The sequence below is a fragment of the Urtica dioica genome, chromosome 9, assembly GCF_054948205.1.
Source record: "Urtica dioica subsp. dioica isolate 48M chromosome 9, U.dioica_male_clone48M_v1_H2, whole genome shotgun sequence".
Classification (NCBI taxonomy): Eukaryota; Viridiplantae; Streptophyta; class Magnoliopsida; order Rosales; family Urticaceae; genus Urtica; species Urtica dioica.
This window is the reverse complement of record NC_142764.1, coordinates 25079797-25099752: the sequence shown is the minus strand read 5'-3', so window position 1 is coordinate 25099752 and position 19956 is coordinate 25079797. Positions and strand designations below refer to the sequence as shown.

General features: G+C 39.7%; 6 protein-coding genes across 6 annotated transcripts; 5 read left to right on the top strand and 1 right to left on the bottom strand.

Annotated features, from left to right (window-relative positions):
• Positions 1-698: 698 nt before the first annotated feature.
• On the top strand, positions 699-2892 carry LOC149386146 (uncharacterized). The gene is made up of 8 exons (XM_089624860.1): positions 699-772; positions 1053-1151; positions 1423-1519; positions 1673-1838; positions 1978-2166; positions 2266-2315; positions 2416-2490; positions 2598-2892. Exons 2-8 carry the CDS (start codon positions 1060-1062, stop codon positions 2763-2765), a joined length of 837 nt encoding a protein of 278 aa, XP_089480986.1. The 5' UTR covers positions 699-772; positions 1053-1059; the 3' UTR covers positions 2766-2892.
• A 1161-nt stretch (positions 2893-4053) lies between these two features.
• Positions 4054-6279, top strand: LOC149386145 (uncharacterized). The gene is made up of 6 exons (XM_089624861.1): positions 4054-4196; positions 4311-4460; positions 4951-5090; positions 5558-5644; positions 5786-5944; positions 6015-6279. Exons 2-6 carry the CDS (start codon positions 4325-4327, stop codon positions 6108-6110), a joined length of 618 nt encoding a protein of 205 aa, XP_089480987.1. The 5' UTR covers positions 4054-4196; positions 4311-4324; the 3' UTR covers positions 6111-6279.
• Positions 6280-9238: 2959 nt separating this feature from the next.
• LOC149386144 (uncharacterized) lies at positions 9239-10088 on the top strand. The gene is made up of 4 exons (XM_089625063.1): positions 9239-9428; positions 9528-9574; positions 9656-9730; positions 9828-10088. Exons 1-4 carry the CDS (start codon positions 9275-9277, stop codon positions 9984-9986), a joined length of 435 nt encoding a protein of 144 aa, XP_089481189.1. The 5' UTR covers positions 9239-9274; the 3' UTR covers positions 9987-10088.
• A 2096-nt stretch (positions 10089-12184) lies between these two features.
• On the bottom strand, positions 12185-13676 carry LOC149386143 (uncharacterized). Its single transcript, XM_089626595.1, has one exon. The coding sequence runs from the start codon at positions 13549-13551 to the stop codon at positions 12421-12423; it is 1131 nt and encodes a 376-aa protein (XP_089482721.1). The 5' UTR covers positions 13552-13676; the 3' UTR covers positions 12185-12420.
• A 551-nt stretch (positions 13677-14227) lies between these two features.
• Positions 14228-15713, top strand: LOC149386142 (pentatricopeptide repeat-containing protein At2g18520, mitochondrial-like). The gene has a single exon (XM_089626715.1). It carries the CDS (start codon positions 14335-14337, stop codon positions 15445-15447), a length of 1113 nt encoding a protein of 370 aa, XP_089482841.1. The 5' UTR covers positions 14228-14334; the 3' UTR covers positions 15448-15713.
• A 1642-nt stretch (positions 15714-17355) lies between these two features.
• LOC149386141 (small ribosomal subunit protein mL103 (rPPR7)-like) lies at positions 17356-18680 on the top strand. The gene has a single exon (XM_089627041.1). It carries the CDS (start codon positions 17382-17384, stop codon positions 18453-18455), a length of 1074 nt encoding a protein of 357 aa, XP_089483167.1. The 5' UTR covers positions 17356-17381; the 3' UTR covers positions 18456-18680.
• Positions 18681-19956: the final 1276 nt, after the last annotated feature.

The following is a 19956-nucleotide window of genomic DNA, read 5'->3' as shown; positions in this document are numbered from 1 at the left end:
AATTTTTTTCTTTTCTAAGCCTTCATAGCTTCAAATTTGTTTATTTTGATATTCTAGTACCATTTGTAAGTGTGGGCGCTTTAGCATATAGTTTTATTTATTTTTATTTTTTAAAGTTTCCTTTTTTATGTTGCAACATTTCTAAAGTTTAAGAAAATAGTTATGTCTAACAATCAGCCGATAAAATTTAATATTAGATACTAGAGAATAAAGAGATTTGCAATTAATAAGCCACTAAATTAAACGAAAATCAAATTAATATTAAGAAAACTAATATCACCTAATTTTACAGATTGACAAAGACATAAAAATCAGGACAAAAAGCAAAAAAAAAAAAAAAAAAGGACAAAAAAGTAAAATTCAATTCAAATGAGTTATGTCAAAAGTTATTTTGGCTAGTCATTAAAAGAAATTAAAGGTTGTATATTTTTAAACGCATGTTTAAACTTTAAAGTGGCTTGTATGAATTATTTTTGAAAGAAATCGTCGATATTTTTAACTAAAGTTGCAAGTTAAATGATTTATATCAAGTGAGGTAACTCAATCTTATACATTGTAGCTTGTATATACATACATATATTATTTTTGTTTTGTTATGGTAGCTTGTACAATACAATTTTAAGGGCAGGGTATTTTGGTAAATGTGCACAGTCTTGCGGATAAAAATAGGCGGGGAATCGATCGAGCGACTTATTGGAAGGTTCAGAGTTCAGACTCAGAGTTTCATTACGAACCCCAAAATTCTCTCAACCAAACGAAGTCGACCCAAAAGGTTCGTATTTTCCGTCAAGAAACAATTTTCCCGCTGTATAACTATTCCATCCTTCGTTTTCAATCCCCTCAGGTATTTGATTTTTAGATTTCATGTATATTTTTGATCGCTGAATTGTTCTTTCTTCTCTCTTTCTTTCTTTTCTTTTTGCTCGATTTCCTCTTTCAATATGCTCGTCCAGTTGAATCTTTCCGGTTGAATTGCATATCGGAAAAACTTTCAATTCCGTTATTTAACGCCCAAGATTCATCTTCTCTCTCTTCTTTGGACTTCTATGCAGTGTTTCAATGGCGGATAGCAATCTGAGGAACGCTGGGGTTAGGGATGACTGGAAGGCTACGTTTTCACACTGTATTCGAGATATAAACATCAAATTTCTGTAAGTTTTGAGACGATGATACCTATTATATCGTTCAACTGATATGTGAGCTTTGACAGTATTTGTTTTTTCATTTTTTTATGTTTTGTTTTTTATTTTTTGAAATCATTTCATGTCTAAAGACTCTCAAGAATTCTTCTAGTCAGTGAATCAAGGTTTCTTGGGAAATATACATCGGCGTTTCACTATTATTTATCTAGTCTTGAAAGTATTGATGAAAACTTGCTATTCCGAGACTAATATGAGCTATGTCTTGTGATTTCACGTAAAGAACTGAAGCAGTATACAATGCTGTCAAGCATTCAAACCAGCTCAATAGAATCGCGCAAATGGAAGAATTAAAGGCCTTCGTGGAAGCCAAAAGTCCGGTAATTCTCAAAAACCCGCAGCCAACTTTATATCTCTTCTTCGAATTTTAAGAACAATTTGTATTATTTTTTTTTTTGTGCTTTGTTGTTGTCCCAATAGTTACTTTTTTCTCACCAGCGTTGTTGTTTTCATTGATTATTTTACTGTGGCAGTCGGAATATGACCGTTTAGTACTGGAAAGAAGCAAAGATATTGGTGTTTGGCTGCGACCGGTTTTTGGCTTAGTTCGGATTAATCACTTGGCTCTTATGGAGGATCGAGTCTCATCCTCCAAAGCTCTGAATCATGCCCAAAGACCCTATTTTTATGTACCATCAAGTATGTTCTGTTATCATTACTCATGATTATTTTCATATCTGTGTAACCCTTTTTTTGGTTAAAAATAGTATATTTTCCACAGCGTTGCAAGATATTTGTTCTGAAATTTGTGTTCAAATATCTGCTATTACTTCTGTAGCATTGGGGGGCTCAACAGGATGTTATCAGACCCCGGCTCAGAACTGGTCTGGAAATCCCGACAGAATTGGTGTATTTCTGGATTACACAGCCTCTCCGGCGAGTCAAGGCTCATTTCAGAACTCAGCTCAGAATAAGAACCTCGAAAACACAGCCCGTCAGTTACAACAGAATCAAGCACCTGATAAGGGTAAGAGTAACCTTTTGTGTTCAACACATTATTCTCTGCTCTAGAAGAAACCTGATGTGATATTTGTGTTCACAAACATTTGTGCTTTCACTTCTGCAGCATCAGAGGAGAGCAAAGAAGGTGACAGCGGAGTTGAGATTTCTCAGAGGGTAATATGTTGTTATGCTTCCCAAAAAAAATCACGTTAAACGAGATTAACACCACCATAAGAGTTACCTTTTATTCCCCCATGGAATTGATTTTTTGCAGATTAAAAAAATGAGGGAACTACATTTACGTAGTATATGCAGAATATACAGTGATTGTGCTGGAGGAGCAAAGCTGGTATGCTAATTTTATGGACTGGAAAATGTTTGTTGTCCTTTGAAAAAGCAATGTTTGCTGTAAACAGACACTTAAAGGAGGCCTTTTTTTTTCTTTCACTTCCTCAGGCACTGCCTGGACCAGAAAGGTTACGGAGATCAAAGCTTGATTTCGAACTGGAAAATTTGCTGAGATTCTTACTGATTTTGGAGCCGGGCACCATGTTTCGGATGGATGATTTGGATACCTATGAGACAAATATAAATGCTGTCATCCACGAATATTGTACGTTATGATTTTTTTTCCCGGGCTGGAAGGCACTGAGCTCTCTTAAAGGTAAAAAGGATTGTGTTCTCATCGCCTTTTTTACTTCGGCCCTTGCTTGACATTATGAATGAACAAATGAGTGTCATAATCCTGAAGTGTTCCAAAGAAATGAAACACATGTTGTGTTTGTATGTCTTTATTGTATTTGTATTTTGTGTCGTTTAACGTTTGTTTTAGACTTGCTAAGCCGGTAATACGTCTCGCCATAAATTCTGCACTGTAACAACCTGGATGCTTCGAAATCAATAGTAATATACATCCTTTCCCAACTGATATCTGATCTGTGAGTTGATCTTTTTCCTCGAATGTTTCTCAACAATGACGAACTCGAGCTCTTCAACAATAATCCATAGCAAATCATCAACAACATGTCAGACAGTTTTCTCTGAAAGACCTTGGCTCAGTCAATTTTTTTTTTCTAGGCTTTAAGGGTTCTGGTTTTTTACTTCACTTGGAGGAAACACAGTCTTGATTTTCTGATCAAGAAATATACATGCCAGAGCCAATATTAGTCCCTCTCCAATGTTCTAGAGCAAGAACTTATCAACTGAAGAAGGGGCTTTATTTGATCACCCTCAACCAGAGGTGTGCGAAAAAACCGGAAAACAGTAAAAACCAGAATGCACTCCCGGATATTTAAACTGTCAGTCCATTTAAAAACAGTTTTTTATGTTATCCGGTCCGGTCTGACATTTTAGACGGATCTAAAACAATCCGATCCGATATTTAAAAATCGAAACCACGGTTTAGACTGGGCTGGATCGCTCTTAGACTTTAAGAAGGAAATGTTTGCTGTACACAGACACTAAGGAGGCCTTTTTTTTTTCTTTCACTTCCTCAGGCACTGCCTACTAATTTGGGTTAATCATCTAAACTAATATTTTTGAAAATTAATATTTTTTTAGCTATTCTCTTATTTATAAAAAAATATAAATTTAAAATTTTGAAAATGATATGTGAAAGATAAAAGGTTTATAAATCATAAACATGTACATATAAAATAAATCATAAACATGAAAACTTGGAATTATTATTATTATTATTATTTTTTTGTGAAAGAGTTTAAAACATGGGAGATAATTTGTGTCATTAATTTCAAATTTTTGGATTTGTTATGGTACACTGTTAAATAGAGAGCAACGACGCACATTTGGCTAAAATTGTAAGTTTTTTTCAGGTGAAAATTCCCCAAATATTATTAGTATCTTGGTGTTTTTGTATATAGAAGGTCCAGTTTATTTCTGAGTCTGATGAGCCACCAATATTTTGTCTGTAAAAAAAGTGGGACCCGCCAATTGAGGAAGAATTTGAATAAGATGTGGAGGCCATATTAGCCATTCACTCAAATTCATATTCAAGACTGCGATTCTTTCCAAAACTTTCCTTTACCTCCTTCACTGGTACTCAATTCTAATTTCCCTTCATTCATGTTTTTTTTTACAATCAATCTCTCACAAGTCTCGGCTATCACTCATTTACTTTGAGTAATTACAAACTTTGTGTGGGTTGTGAAGGAAAAGTTGGGGATATGGGCAGTACTGTTTTGCATGGAAGCACTGCGAATTTGAGGTTCTTATCTCAGAATAGACCGAATTCTCTTTTGGGCATTTCAGCTCTCCCACTTTTACAAAACCGTGTCACAGTTTTTTATGGTTCTTTGAGAGGTCAGTATTTTTTTTTTTTTTTTTAATTTTTGTTTATTATCTTTTGGGCCCTTTGTTCTTTGTTGAGATTTTAAAGTGGATGTTGGTTGAATCTTAGCTATTTTAGTACGTTATTGTTTGCTTCCAAATTTTTAGTATTTTTCTTTCTTTCTTTATTACTTCCGAGTCCAAGCTGACCAGAGCTCAGCTAATTTATGGGAACCCCTCGCTCTTCTAGTGTGATCCGATTTGGTCCATAGAGCAATAAATAATTCCTAGTCTTTTTTTTTTTTTTTTTTTAATTTATGAGAAACTAGCTTTGCATAAGGAAAATATTTAGTGATTGTATGTAATAATGAAACAATTTAACTAAAGAAACAGGATTTAACTATATTTTGGAGCAGAATAACTGTATAACAAACATCATAGTGGTATAGTAAAATTGATTTGTTTGTTTCTAAGACAAGACTACACTACAATCTAACTATTTAAAGGCTCACCTATTTTTCAGGAAGGCTCGTAACTCGCAGCTTATATGGACACAATGGGTCATTTATTCGGGGAAGAGAATCATCGAAAAGAGAAGTAGCTCGGAGAAGCAACTCTTCAGACTCCAATGACACTGCACAAGAGACCTCTACACAAGGAAAGGCACGGCATTTCTTTGCGTTTACTTTGTCAGTAGAGTTTTCAATTCAATATGTTTTCCTTTTAACGTACACAAACATTATGAATGTCACTTAATATCATACCATCATCTCAATGTTTTTTTTTTTTTTTCTGATTTCATTTCTGGTCTTGGGAGTTAGGCAGGGCTAGAAAGAATTGTAGCGTATTTTTTTTATTTCGACATGAGAATCTAGAAATAATTCTCTTGAAAATTTGTCAGTAGAGAGGGATACTTAAACATCTCTTCTGTCTCGTAATTCTTGGTTATTCTGATAGGCAATCTTCTCATTTAGTTGCTGAAGTAGTACACAAGGACTAGGAGGTTTTATTTATTTCTTTAATTTTTTTATGAAAAAAAGAAATGATATTGATTTTGCACAATGCACACAAATATTGTGTATTTGCCCATGTGTGGATACTAAAAGTCATAACAAACAAATCTGATGCAGACACCTTTTGGGTATAGTCGGAAAGATGTTCTATTGATCGGTGTCGGAGTAACCCTTCTCGGCGTTGGGTTGAAAAGCGGATTAGAGGTACCAATCTTTCTATGCAATTTGTTTATTTTTAACATTATGTCTCGCATTGCATTCATATGTTAGGAACCATTAAACATTGTTTGTGAGTGAGACATTATTAGGCTATTTCGGATTGTAAATTGAAGTGGTGTTTTGCAGTTTGTTGGAGTTGATCCGTTACAGGCGGGGAATGTGGTTCAGCTGGTGTTGGTTTTGGGATTGACGATCGGGTGGATTTCGACGTACATCTTCAGAGTCTCGAACAAAGAAATGACTTATGCCACACAGCTACGCGACTACGAGAGCAAAGTCATGGAGGTGAGAAATACATTGTTGTAGATACGCGTATTTGCGATAACGAGTCTAAAGCAACGTTGTTCTTTTGCAGAAACGGTTAGAGGGTCTGACTGAAGCGGAACTCCAAGTGTTGATGGAACAAGTCGACGAAGAGAAGCGGCGGTTATCCAGCAGTGAACAGCCTTAATCAAAACCTTAACTTACTTTGTATACCAATTAAAAGTTTGTCATAAACAACTATACCAAAATAGCCAAAAACATAATGTGATTATCATCGTGTGTGCTCTAATAGTGCAAATAACTTAGAATGGTCTGAGATTTTATTATCGCATCCAAGTGAATCATTTGTTGATATCCATTTCTGTCTTAGCACCACTGTTTTGAAGTCTTAAAAAAAAAAAGAAAAAAAAAGCAGCAGCTATGATATGAGGATTTATAATCGCCCGTATGTAATGCTTAAGTCCAAGTGATTGATCAATGTTTTCATTTTACGGGAATATAGGCGGCCATTAAGAATGCCACCACAAATTTTTTAATTATGGTTTGAAAATTTCACCACAACTTTTGTTAAATTTCATTTTTGTCCAAATCTTGACAAAAAAAAAAAAAAAAAGCAAGAGTTTCCTCAGATTTTCTGTTTTCATTTTTTGATTGAGATAAAGACCGGAAATCTGATTGACATAAATAATCCCAGCTGAGCCAGCCAAATTCAATTTACTAAACAGTCTTTTACTCGGCCATTGTCCTAAAATCAAGTTGGACCAATTAGTCATTTATTTTGGTAGCTTGTATATTTTATAAATAATAAATATATATAAGGGCGGGGTATTAATGTAAGTTTGCATCTTGCATTTTAATATAGGCGGGGAATCGATTGAGTGACTTATTGGAAGGGTCAGAGCTTTATTACAAACCCAAAATTCTCTCTACTAAGCGAAGCCGACCAAAAGGTTTGTCTTTTCCGTCAAGAAATAATTTTCCGACTCTTCTACTAAATCCTCATTATTTGATTTTCCGATTCCATGTATTATGATCGCTGAATTGTTCTTTCTTCTTTCTTTCTTTCTTTCTTTCTTTCTTTCGTTCTTTCTTTCTGCTCGATTTCCTCTGATAATATGCTCATGCAAATGAATATTTTCGTTTGAATCCCTTATTGGGAAATACTTTCATTTTTGTTCTTGAACGCCCAAGATTCATCTTCAATCGCTTCTTTGGTTTTCGTTTGCAGTGACATTTTCAATCGCCCAAGAAATTAGCTGACCAGCTTCAAATGGCGGATAGCAATATCTGGAAGGTTCAGTTTCCAGAATATGTTCGTCAGATGAATCGTAACTATCTGTAAGTTTTTAGACGATCACACTTTATTCAATCGTTGAACTGATGTGTGAGATTCAAAAGTTCATCTTTTTTTTGTTATATCACTGCCTGTCTAAAGACTCTCAATAAAAGTATTGGTTGAACCATATCTGTGAAGTCTTCTAGTCAGTGACTCGAGTTTTCTTGGGAAAGATACATCGACGTTTCTCAATTCTATCTAGTCTTAAAACTATTATTTAAAAAAAAAAAAAACGCACGATTCTGGGACTAATATGAGTGATGTGTTGTGTTTTCGCGTAAAGAGCTGATGCAATATATACGGTGGTACCTTTCTCCCCCGGAGATTTAAACCAGCTCATAGAGCTCGCAGTAATGGAAGAGTTAAATACCTTCAATGAAGCTACGAGCCAGGTGATCCTCGAAAGTCCGCAGCCAAATTAATATTTCTGAAATAATTTTTTTTTAATGGGGCTTTGTTACTGTCCCAATACTTGTATTTGTGTCATCAGCGTCGATTATTTTCTTGTGGCAGTTGGATTATGAATGTGCAATAGCAATGAAAAAAAATAATGTCGGCATTTGGCTGAGACCGGACTTCCAGAGCGCGCAAGAACCAGTCCCTCTAATTGGTCAGAACCCGGTTCAGACTAATCACACCCTCGAAAACATGGCTTCTTTGATGGGTCAAGGCTCACCCTCCAATTTTCAATACCAAGCCCAAATTCCCTATCTAATTGGTCAGAACCCGGTTCAGACTAATCACACCCTCGAAAACATGGCTTCTTTGATGGGTCAAGGCTCACCCTCCAATTTTCAATACCAAGCCCAAATTCCCTATCTTGATGAACCATCAAGTATGTTCTGTTATCTTTATTCATGCTTATTTTGATACATGTAACCTTTTGTTGGTTAAAATTAATATATGTTCCTCAGTGTTACAAGATACTTGTTGCGAGACTTGTGTTCATTTCTACTTTTACTTCTGTAGCATCAAGTGGTTCAAGAGGATCTTATCAGGAAGATGAGATTTCACAATGGGTAATATTTTGTTATGCTTCGTTAAATGGAAAAAAAAAGAGACTTTTTCCTTCGTATTTTCGCAGTCTCGTTGTCTTCACCGATTCTCTTCTTATATTGTGGCAGTTGCGCAATGAACTACAACGTCTGGAAGAAACCTCATATCATCCCATAATACCTAGTCGAGAATCATCCCCTCAGACCCCGGCTCAGAACTCGCCTGGAAATCTGCATAGAGTTGGCTCTGTAAACACAGTTCCTTCGGTGGGTCAAAGCTCATCCTCTTATCAACGCCACATACTAAACCTGGCTGCAAAGCAAGCTACAAATATCATCCTCCGACACGAGCATCTCGACGAAAGGACTTTCCCAATCCAAGGTATATATGTAACCTTTATGGTAGAAGATATCAGTTTCAGTTCTACAATATATGCTTGCTGAGAAAACCTTAAATCCACCTTCAGTGCCTATGCGAGAATTAGTCCCTCAGAACTCGCCTGGAAATAGACAAGAGCAACAAGAGAGTCTCACCGAAAGAACCGTCCCTATCCAAGGTATCTATGTAACCTTTTGGTTCAAGATATCAGTCTTAGTTCTACAAGATATACCTGCTGAGAAAACTTTTAAATCCACCTTCAGTGCCTACGGGAGAATCAGTCCCTCAGACCCCGGCTCAGAACTCGCCTGTAAACCCCTATAGAATTGACTCGTTTCTGGCTCACACAGCCTCTCTGGTGGACCAAGGCTTAATTTGGAACTCGGATCAGACTTTCATGCAGAATATAGGATCTTTTAATAGTAAGACTAATCATATAGTTCAAGATTTTAGTCTCAGTTCTGTAACTCATATTTGCTGTGAAATTTTTATTCACATTTGTGCTTCTTCCACTTCTACAGCTCCACAGGATATATCCGTCCCTATCCAAGGTATATATGTAACCTTTTGGACCAAGATATCAGTCTTAGTTCTACAAGATATACCTGCTGAGAAAACTTTTAAATCCACCTTCAGTGCCTATGCGAGAATCAGTCCCTCAGACCCCGGCTCAGAACTCGCCTATATACCCCTATAGAATTGACTCGTTTCTGGCTCACACAGCCTCTCCGGTGGATCAAGGCTTAATTTGGAACTCGGATCAGACTTTCATGCAGAATATAGGATCTTTTAATAGTAAGACTAACCATGTAGTTCAAGATTTTAGTCTCAGTTATATAACTCATACTTGCTGTGGAATTTGTGTTCACATTTGTGCTTCTTCCACTTCTACAGCTTCACAGGAAAGAGCAGGTGACACGAGAGATGAAACTTCTGAGTGGGTAATATCTTGTAAATCTTGATTATTTTTCCAAATGTTGATAAATTAATTTTTTTTTTTCTTCCTTGGAACTGTGTTGCAGATTAAACAGATGGAGGATCGATACTTGGATAGTTTATGCAGGATATGTTGGAAGTACACTGGAAAACTAAATCAGGTATGTAAGTTTATGAACTAGACTATATTTATGATGTACGTATATATTATGTTCTTAACAGACTTACGGAGACCTATTTTTCTTTGTGCTTAAACAGGTACTGCCTGAGCCAGAACGGTTAAAGGTAGAAATGGTTTTTTTCACACTAGAGAGTGTTCTTAAATCTTCATTGGCTACAAAGATTACGCCAGTGTCTCAGGAGACATTGGATAGCTATGAGAGAGATATAGTTGCGTTCATCAATGAATATCTATAAGCCACTGGATTTTTTGTTTTCATTGTAGGTTTTTTTTTTCTTTTTCTTTCTGGAAGTCACTGAATTCCCTTAAACGTGAAGGCCGTTTGACTTTGGCCGTCGCATGACTGGTTATGTACAAATGAATGGGCTTACTGAACTTTTGCAATGAAATGTCAAATATGTGTTTTATTTCTTTAGTTGGTTATATTAATTCAATGCAGGACATGTTTCCTCTCATTTCTCATTTCTTCTTGACTTGTCATTTAAAAAACTTGCTTTCATGTCGTGTTGGAAGTTTTGAATATTTTGTGTCGTCTTTACTTTAGTATATTTTGCTTTGCTGGTTGTTTTCTTGTGGAGAATTATGGAAATAACGACTTTAACGTGCCATCCGTCCGTGACATCGTCACCGTCGCGATCGATGATAGCTCCTTCGACGCTGTTGTCTATCAAATCCCTGCGGGCTGTCCGATCATCATATCCCTTCCCAGCTCGGCCTCGTTCATGTTTTCATACATACCCCTTTTACCGAAGTGGTTGAAAGGTAAAGCGCCAACCCACTGGGAGACTCAGATCCACGTCAGAATTGAGGAACTGCTTTACATGATTTGTAGTTGCGACCTCGTCGCGGTCCTCAGTCTGTTCTTTCTCGGCATCAACATCGGGTGCAATCTAGCCGCTGATTCCTCTTGCAGCACTTGCCCCGCGAGTCCGCGTCATTTTTTTTACTTGCGTCGGAAATCCCAATGTTGTTCGGCGAAAAACGAGCAGGCCGAGGAACGGTTAAGAAATCCATGATTCTTACTATAGCTCCACACAAGCTGCAATCTAGCAAGGATGACTTGAACTCGGATTTCAGCTCCTTGGCCAACAGTTTACCTTTTCCAGTGTCCTTTTTAGCTGAAGCAGAGAGAGATTTTTTTCCTAATCCGATCTCCCATGAAAGATAAAGCTGAGTCTTTCTGGGCCCGTTTCTAGCTGAACGGTCCTCACAGTCTTGAACGTTCAAATTCCATCTTGGTTCCCACCCACAAAGACTTACAAGCTTTTTTTTTCCCATTTCCCCCACTTGAATACTAGCTTTCAATCTAAGTTTCACTCTAATTAGCAATGCAAATCCACAAACTCAATTAACGCATCTACATCAAGCATATCACTAGTATACATTATTTACTTCACATTCTACATACGGCTCATGACTGGCCCTCGGGAATAGATATCATCTGAATTCTTCTATCAGTAAAAAATTTCCTAAATAGTGCTCTCAATAATAAAGAAAGAATATATATAATGGAGCCCTTCTTCCACGGTGAAAAATGGAGCTCCGTGGATTCGCCGAGAGGAACAGAGGAGAGAAGCTTCAAAAAGTGATATGAGAATATAAAATATTAAAGCAGTGATTTTTATTAAATATGTAAAAAGGACGCACGCATTGACCAAAAGCAACGATACAAACATCTCGATAGAACCCGAAACGTAGTTGAAGAAAACCAGCGAGCCCTTCCACACGAGGAGCGGCATCACATTCGTCCATTCAAGCTGAGGCATATCGGCCCTGCCGAAGCTCTCGTCGGACAGGTCGAACCATACCAAAACATTCCTCCTGGCGCCGCTCAACGTGCAATACTGTTGCCAATACAAACAGCCTTTCAGGTACGCCCCGGCACCCACGTCCGACTAAATTGAGCTCTCTCCAGCGACGAGCTCTCTTCCTCTTCGAGTGCCGGGTTGTAGATGACTATTTCGAATCACTTTCATTGAAGATCTGTCGATCAAACAAATGATTCCGTTGCATTGACAGAAGTTTAGAGCGACTACATAGGTCCCCGCAGAGTTTGGTTTTGGGCGGATTGGCAGAAAGACTTGTTCTTTCACGAAGGTACTTGTTATGGAATCGCCGATACTGAGGAGAGAAAGTTGTTGCTTCTTTGGGATGTCGGCATCAAAGCGATACATGTTCACCGAATCCAGTGGTCTTGCTTGCTTGAAGTTTGAGTTCAAGGTGCTTTTTGACAAACTTTCTTTGAAGATCCAATTCCTACCATATACCTCACTTGTTTCTATCATATAGCTAAAGCACGCACTACCAATCTTTGAAGATCCAATTCCTACCAGGACCAGCATCAAATAATATTTGGTTGCATGGAAGATTATCAGTCAAGAAAGATCAAGTCCTGTAATGCCTTTCTTGACAATGTCTGCTTTAAAGCGCTGGGAGCAAATCAGAGTATTATTTCTGAACATGTTTCTCCATTTACATAATCAAATTACAAAAATATCTCAAATCAGCACACAGTATATTGAATCTAGCCGTACTCTTATTTGGTATAACAAAAGTAAAATGGAAAAAAAAAAAAAAAATAATTATTACGCGGACTCATCGAAGTCTTCACTCTCAAATACAGAAACAAAAATAGTATTTCTATCAATCCTTATTTTCTTTAATCTTCAATTATCTTTTTTCTTGCGAGCGACACGATTCGATTGATGGCAGCTTGAGCTGGTAGCGACAGTAATTGTTGTTCTTCCCGAGCTCCACGAGAGCGTTGGCCTCTTCGATCATGGACACCACGACCAGCTCGTCAACCACGCGCTGCAACAGCGACGTATCGAGAACGATCTTTCTCTCGAACACCTCGCGGCCGAGTTCATATGCGAACCCCAAATCTCCGCGCTTGCGCAGAAACGGGATGAGCTTCTCGAACGTCGCTCTGTTCGGAAACACCTCGCTCCTCCTCATATCCGCGTACCACTTCTTCGCTGCCACCAATTCGTCGCCTTTAACGAAACCCCCGATCACGAGGTTGAAGCTGAATATATCCGGCTCGATCCCTCGGCTTCTCATATCTCCGATCAAATCCGCCGCTCCTTCGGTCCTCCTCTTCTGAACCAAACCGTAGAGCTTGGCATTGTAGCTTCGAATATCCGGGGACACGAACCTCCTCTCCATCTCGGCCCACATCGACTCTCCCTCATCGAACCGGCCGCTCGAGTATAGCCCGTTCAGAAGCGTGTTGAACGATATCGCGTCGGGTCTCAGACCCTTTTCCTCGATCTCGTCGAGCACCGAGACGGCCGAGTCGAACGAGCCCGCGGCGCAGAGGGCTTTGATCACGGTGTTGTAGGAGACGAGGTCGGGTTCGATGGCGAGGCTCTGTGGGATTTCCCTGAAGAAGGCGTCGACGAGGTCGAACTTCTTGGAGTTGACGCAGGCGGAGAGGAGGGCGTTGAAGGAGAGCACGGTGCGCGGGCAGTTTCGGTGGGGCATTTCATCGAACACCTTGCGGGCGTTTTCGAACATGCCGGACTTGCCGTAGAGGGAGATGAGCCTGACGGCGAAGCCTTCCTTGGAGAAGTCGATGTACTGTTTCTGGTCTTCGAGGATTTCCTCGATCCAGTTGAAGCGCTTGGCGGAGGCGAGGCGGCGAACGGTGTCCTCGTACACGCCGGTCTTGGTTCGGAAGCGGTACAGCTCCGACGACTTCTTGAACTTCTCGACCAGGCGTCTCAGGTTGCGCTTGCTGTTCACGCTCGCCTGAGTTGGGCTTAATAACGCGCCTTCGTAACTCAGTGACAAGGCCATCTTCGTAGGTGACCGAAACTCCCTAACGTATATACGAGGAGCCTCGAGCGTTTTGAGTTCAATATTTATATTATTTTATATATATACAGCAAATTTTGGATACAATACCATCTTAATCTTAATAAACATATGTATTCTCTCTTTGTAATGTTATAAAAAAATATTTAGACCTATATTTTTTTGTGTAGTTATTATATAAATCTGATGAACAAGTTATTTAAACATCCAGACCTATTTCTCATATGTGACATCTATAAATTATATTTAGAAAGAAAATCAACTGCATGAGAATTTTTAAAAATAAATAATTTAGAATTTTATTTAATGTTTAAAATTTATGTATGTTTTCTAAAAAATCACCTTCAAATAAGTTTCCATTCAGTATATTGTGTTTTTTTGTTTTAATTATTATTATTATTATTTTTATCTAACTACTTGGACTTTGCTCAAGTTGACGTTAGCCTAAGACTTCAAACTTATTTAGTTTTGGACATGTAGCTATTTAGCCAAATTCAAACTTAATTTTAAAGAATTAGTTATATTGCATCTTCAACGTTTTAAGTGATTTCCGTTAGATTTTTTTTTAATACTTCAGTGATCTGATATATGGGAAGTCCTACCTGACAGAAGGTCCCACCTCAGTTCTCTTTTCTCTTTGGAAAAAATACATAGTCAGCATTATTTTGGTCAACTTCTTAAACTTATGACAGCGCGTTTGGTCAACTTCAAACTTACAAGTGCAAAAACCGAAACCAACAAACCACGCGACACAAACAAAAAAAAATGGCTGCTCTACTTCGTCGTCTCAGCAACTTCACAAAATGGCGTCCTAAAACCGAAATGACCTTCGAATCTCTGTCAACAAAAGCCACGACCCCAGAATCGGAACTCCAGAAATGTGTCGAAAAGTTCAAGAAATCCAGCGAAGACGAGCAGTTCCGACGCAAAAAAGAAATGTACACCCGACACGTCAGACACCTAGCCAAAGCCAAGGAGTTCACCATGATCGAGGACAGCCTCGAGCACCAGAAGAAGTACGACGAAATCCGGTCGGAGGGATTCGCCGTCAGACTCATCCGCCTCTACGGCGAGTCCGGGATGTTCGACCACGCACGCAAGCTGTTCGACGAATTGCCCGCCTTGCAATGCCCACGAACCGCCTTCTCCTTTAACGCCCTCTTGCAAGCCGGCATCGACGCCGAGAAGTTCGACAGAGTCATAGAAGCTTTCGAGGAACTACCCGCCGCGATCTCCGTCCATCCCGACATGATCTCACACAACACAGTGATCCACGCGCTGTGCAAGATGGGGTCTCTGGACGAAGCCCTCTCGAAGTTCCGCGAGCTGGGAAACGAGCCCGACATCGTGACCTTCAACACGCTCTTGAACGCGCTCTACAAGAGCGGCCGATTCTCCGAGGGAGAGACCTTGTGGGCCGAGATGGACGTCGAGAGCGAGAGCGGAGTCGACCCAAACGTGAGGAGTTACAACATCAGACTTAGAGCCATGGTCGCCGAGAATAAACCCGACGATGCAATCCGGGCCGCGGCGGAAATGCTGGGAAAGGGACTCAAAGCCGACGCCTACACTTACAACGCTCTCATATGTGGACTCTGTGTCAACGGGAATTTGGACGAGGCTCTGAAATACTACAAGGATCTTCAGAGGAAAAAGTGCAGACCACATTTGTTCAGTACTTACTCGGCGCTCATCCAAGCTTTCGTCGAGGCGGGGGATATTGACAGGGCTTTCAAGCTCTGCATGGACGCTGTGAAACGCCGTCTCTCTCTGGACGAGGCCTTGTGTGACCGAGTTGTGGATGGGCTCAACGATAAGGGAAAGACCAAAGAAGCCTCGACGCTGAAGATTATGATGCGCCCGGAAGGGTATAACTAGCTGATGTTTACTTAATAAGCCATTTTAAATAGTCTATAAGAAAAGTTCTAAACCCCGAGGAGTTGATAGTCTCTCAGTCGATGTTGATGATGTCAGGACTTCATGGATTTCAGTCGAATCTAATTAGAAGTTACTAAAAATTCAAAAAAAGTCTTATGTAGTTGGCTTTTTTTTTTTTTTTTTTTCCCTTTCAATTTTAGTTATTGTTGGGCATTTGTATTCCAAAAGACCGACTGAGTTGGAATGTTTAACAAGCAAGGAATTTTAGTATTATGTGGTAGCAGCTTGATGTATTTGGTTTTAGATTGGGGAGCAACTACACACCGTGGTTGTTTATATGGTTTAAATGAAACTAGTTAAGAAAAACGTTTAGGCTGTACAGTTATTTAGGTGAAACCGTTACACACTTTGGTTTGGTGATTTGAGCGGTTTGAAATGCTTTTGATACACCTTTTAGAATGTTTACAATGTTTGAATTGAACGTGTAATATAGTGTAATGAAATTTTATAACAGTACGTGTTGGCAACATCATAGAAAGAAATCACATGATCATTTTGCCTTGAAAAGAATTTATAATCCGCTAGAGATAAGATTATGAAGTACTTTAGCTTTGTTGCTAAAAGAAAAAAAGAAGTATTTTACCATTTCATTTGACTTGTTCTTGATATAATCAGCTTAATCAAAATAATTAGTTATAGCTTAATATTAAAAAAAATGAATATCTATATTTAATATGTAAATATAAGAAGTCATAAACACAGATGATATGTTTGTTTGATAATTTGAAAACTGTTTTTGATTTTTCTAACTAGAATAATAAAACAATATAAAAATTGAATTCAGTGTTTGTTTGATAACTGTCATAATACAACTCAAAAAAATTTCAAGCCGTATTTTGTTTTAATGAAAGAAATTATAAAACAGTTTTTTAGGTATTTTTCAATTTTTTAACCTTTTTTTTTTTAATTTTATTATCTCCTCTTGACATATCTTTCTCTCTTCTCAACATTATTTTATCTTCCTCATTTTGACTATCGAATTTGTTTTCGTTCCCCGAAAAACTCAAATTTTACAACTCTGGCGATAAAATTTTAAACTCTAATATCTCAACAACCGAAACTTCATTTCACAAACCGTAAATTAGATCATAATCCTCTCGTCGAGTAGATCAGTTTCCATTATTTTTAGTCAAAATTAGGTTTCAAAATCTGACAGTTATCGTTCCGACTCCGGTGACAAACGTAGTTTTTTCGGTGATTATGTGACCAATCATCAAAACGAAAGGTACGATAATGATATTCGCATTAAATGCTTTCAATTAGTATATATCTCAACATCATTTTAACTTCCTCATTTTCGACTATCGAATTTGTTTTCGTTCCCCGAAAAACTCAAATTTTACAACTCTGGCGATAAAATTTTAAACTCTAATATCTCAACAACCGAAACTTCATTTCACAAACCGTAAATTAGATCATAATCCTCTCGTCGAGTAGACCAGTTTCCATTATTTTTAGTCAAAATTAGGTTTCAAAATCTGACAGTTATAGTTCTGACTCCGGTGACAAACGTAGTTTTTTCGGTGATTATGTGACCAATCATCAAAACGAAAGGTACGATAATGATATTCGTATTAAATGCTTTCAATTAATATATATCTCGACGCATAATTTTTTTTATGGATTATTACACTATAATTATAAAAAACTGAATAAAAAATGAAATTCCTACCAAATAATTATTTGAAAACAAAAATTATTATACTATAAAAACTAAAAATAAAAACCAAAATACAGTTCGAGTGAACTAACACGCCCATACGACGGAAAATTTGAAATAAATTGACTTGCACATGAGTAATGTTTTTCCACAATATTTCCCCTCTTTTAAAAATAAATTTTGGCGGGTTACCAATAGCCTTGGTGCTCCTGAGATGTCTTCAGTGACTCGCTCTCTATACAACATCTTCACAAGACAACTCTCTTCGAAAGTCCATTCCTTTACAAAAACCACTCCGACCCAACAAACCGATCTCCACAGACTTGTCCACGAGTTCAAATCGTCCTGCGACATCAAACGCTTCCGACAGAACAAAGGCAATTTCCGGCGCAGCGTTCGCTCGCTCGCCGCCGCGAATCAGCCCTCGTTGATCGAGGAAATCCTGGAGCACCAGAAGAACTACGTCGACATTCGCAAGGAAGGCTTCGCGATCCGCCTCATCGAGCTCTACGGCGAGTCGGGGATGCTCGGCCACGCCCGCAAGGTGTTCGACGAATTGCCGAAGCTACACTGCCCTCGCACGGTCAAGTCCTTCAACGCCCTCTTGAAGGCCTGCGTCGACGCCAAGGAGTACGACGAGGCCGTGAAGGTTTTCGAAGATCTCCCAAGCCGAATCGGAGTACAACCGGACTTGTACTCGCACAACACGATCGTCCTCGCTCTGTGCGAGAAGGGCTCGATCGACGAAGCCCTTTCGAGGCTCGGAGAGGTCTCCGACGTCGTCTCGTTCAACACAATCCTCTTCGCGCTCTATAAGCGAGGGAGGTTTGCGGAGGGAGAGCGAGCGTGGACGACGATGAGAAATTACGACGTCGTCCCCGACGTGCTGAGTTACAACGCGAGGCTGCTCGGGATGTTCCGCGAAGACAGGGCGTCCGAGGCGGTTTTCGAGGTTTTGGACGAGATGAAGAGACGTAAAATCAGGCCCAACTTGTACACTTACAAGGCGCTGATAATCGGATTCTTGGAGAAGGGCAGTCCCGAGGAAGCTAAGAGATGGTACAGAAAGCTTAAGAAGAACGGGTTTCCTCTGAACTCGAGGGATTCTTACTCGACGGTTGTGTCGGGGTTTTGTGAGGCGGGTGATCTCGAAATGGCTCACGAGGTTTGTATCGATGCCACCAATGAGGGGCGGGCTCTGGAGCCAGGGCTGATCGAGAAATTGGTTTGTAGATTGGTCAAGAAAGGAACGATTGAAGATATGACTACGCGTGAAAAATTGGTTTAAGTCTTCATAGTTCGGGTTTTTTGTTAACTTTTCTTCCAAGTGAAAATTACTTCGCCCATGGCTCAGCGTTTGCTTTTCCATGGCTGAATGGTCCGTCGTCACTTGTCGGGAATATCATCAAACGAAATAGAGTACATAGCAACTAATTTTGATTATTTCACTTATGTTGGAGAAGATATTAATTGGAAAATTTTGGCCCAAACACCAAGCTGAAACGAAAAGAAAGAAAGGATAATACCAAACTAGGTATTTTAAAGTTTAAAGCTTGGTTCTAAATTTTTATATATTTACAAATATACCTATTGGATTTTCAATTACTCGAAAGCTTTTAATAATAGGAAAAATGGCATGAACTAGCCAATTCAAACTATGGCTTTTGCAAAATAGCCATAGTTTCATTAAGTTAGCCAAAATAGCCACCACTCTCTGCAGACCCTCGATCGCCTCGCCGCCGGGGATTCTGTCGACCGGGAGGACCATCTCGACTTCCATGCGCAGCACCGCGGGGCCCGGTCGCGGGCGGTGGTCGGCCATGTGGCGGACAGCGGCGACTATCTCGCCGGCGAGGGAGGGCAGGAGCTCCGGCGACGAACCTTTCCAGCGAGGAAGCCCGCCTCGTCGCCGTAGCGTGACGGAGAGTCGCGAATCTCCGTCGATCTCCTCGCCTTCGCCGCCGTGACGGAGAGTCCGACGGGAGGTAAGATCTGTGCGATTGCGGTGACTGGAAGGAGGTCTGAGAAGAAGAAGATCGGAGAAGGTCGAGGATTAAATTTTAAGGCTGAATAAAATCCCTGGACTAAATTAATCCTGCCTGGATTAAATTTAATCCCGATATCTTGTCTGGATTAAATTTAATCCTGCCTTAATCGCAGCTTGACTATTTTGCTTATACTTGATAAACTTTGGCTATTTTGCAAATCGTTCTATTTGACCATTTAGCCATTTAGCCGCTTGACCCTTGATAATAATACTCGTAACTGAATAAACCAAAAACCAAAGCCGTTTTATTCGACCGATAAAAACACACAAAAACAAGGATATGCCATCAGCGAATCGTTCATTGTCTGCTCTCTTCAGAAGGCATCCCACGAAAACCAAAGACGTCGTCGTCGTAGCCGCCGAGACCGCGGCCGTGAAACCCTCCGCTTCCGCAGCCATCGCCGCCGCGGATAGCGAAGCCGAGCTCCGAAAATTGGTCAACAAGTTCAAGAAGGCGTGCGAAAAGTACCATTTCCGACAGGACAAGGACATCTTCGCTGAAACCGTTTCACTTCTCGCCGCCGCCAAGAAGTTCTCCATGATCGAGGAAGTCCTCGACCACCAGAAGAGCTACGGCGATATCCGCTCCGAAGGCTTCGCCGCCCGGCTCATCCTCCTCTACGGGAAAGCCGGCATGTTCGACCACGCACGCAAAGTGTTCGGCGAATTGCCTCAACTGAACTGCCCGCGCGGAATCGTCTCTTTCAACGCCCTCCTCAAAGCCGCCCTCGTCTCCCACAAC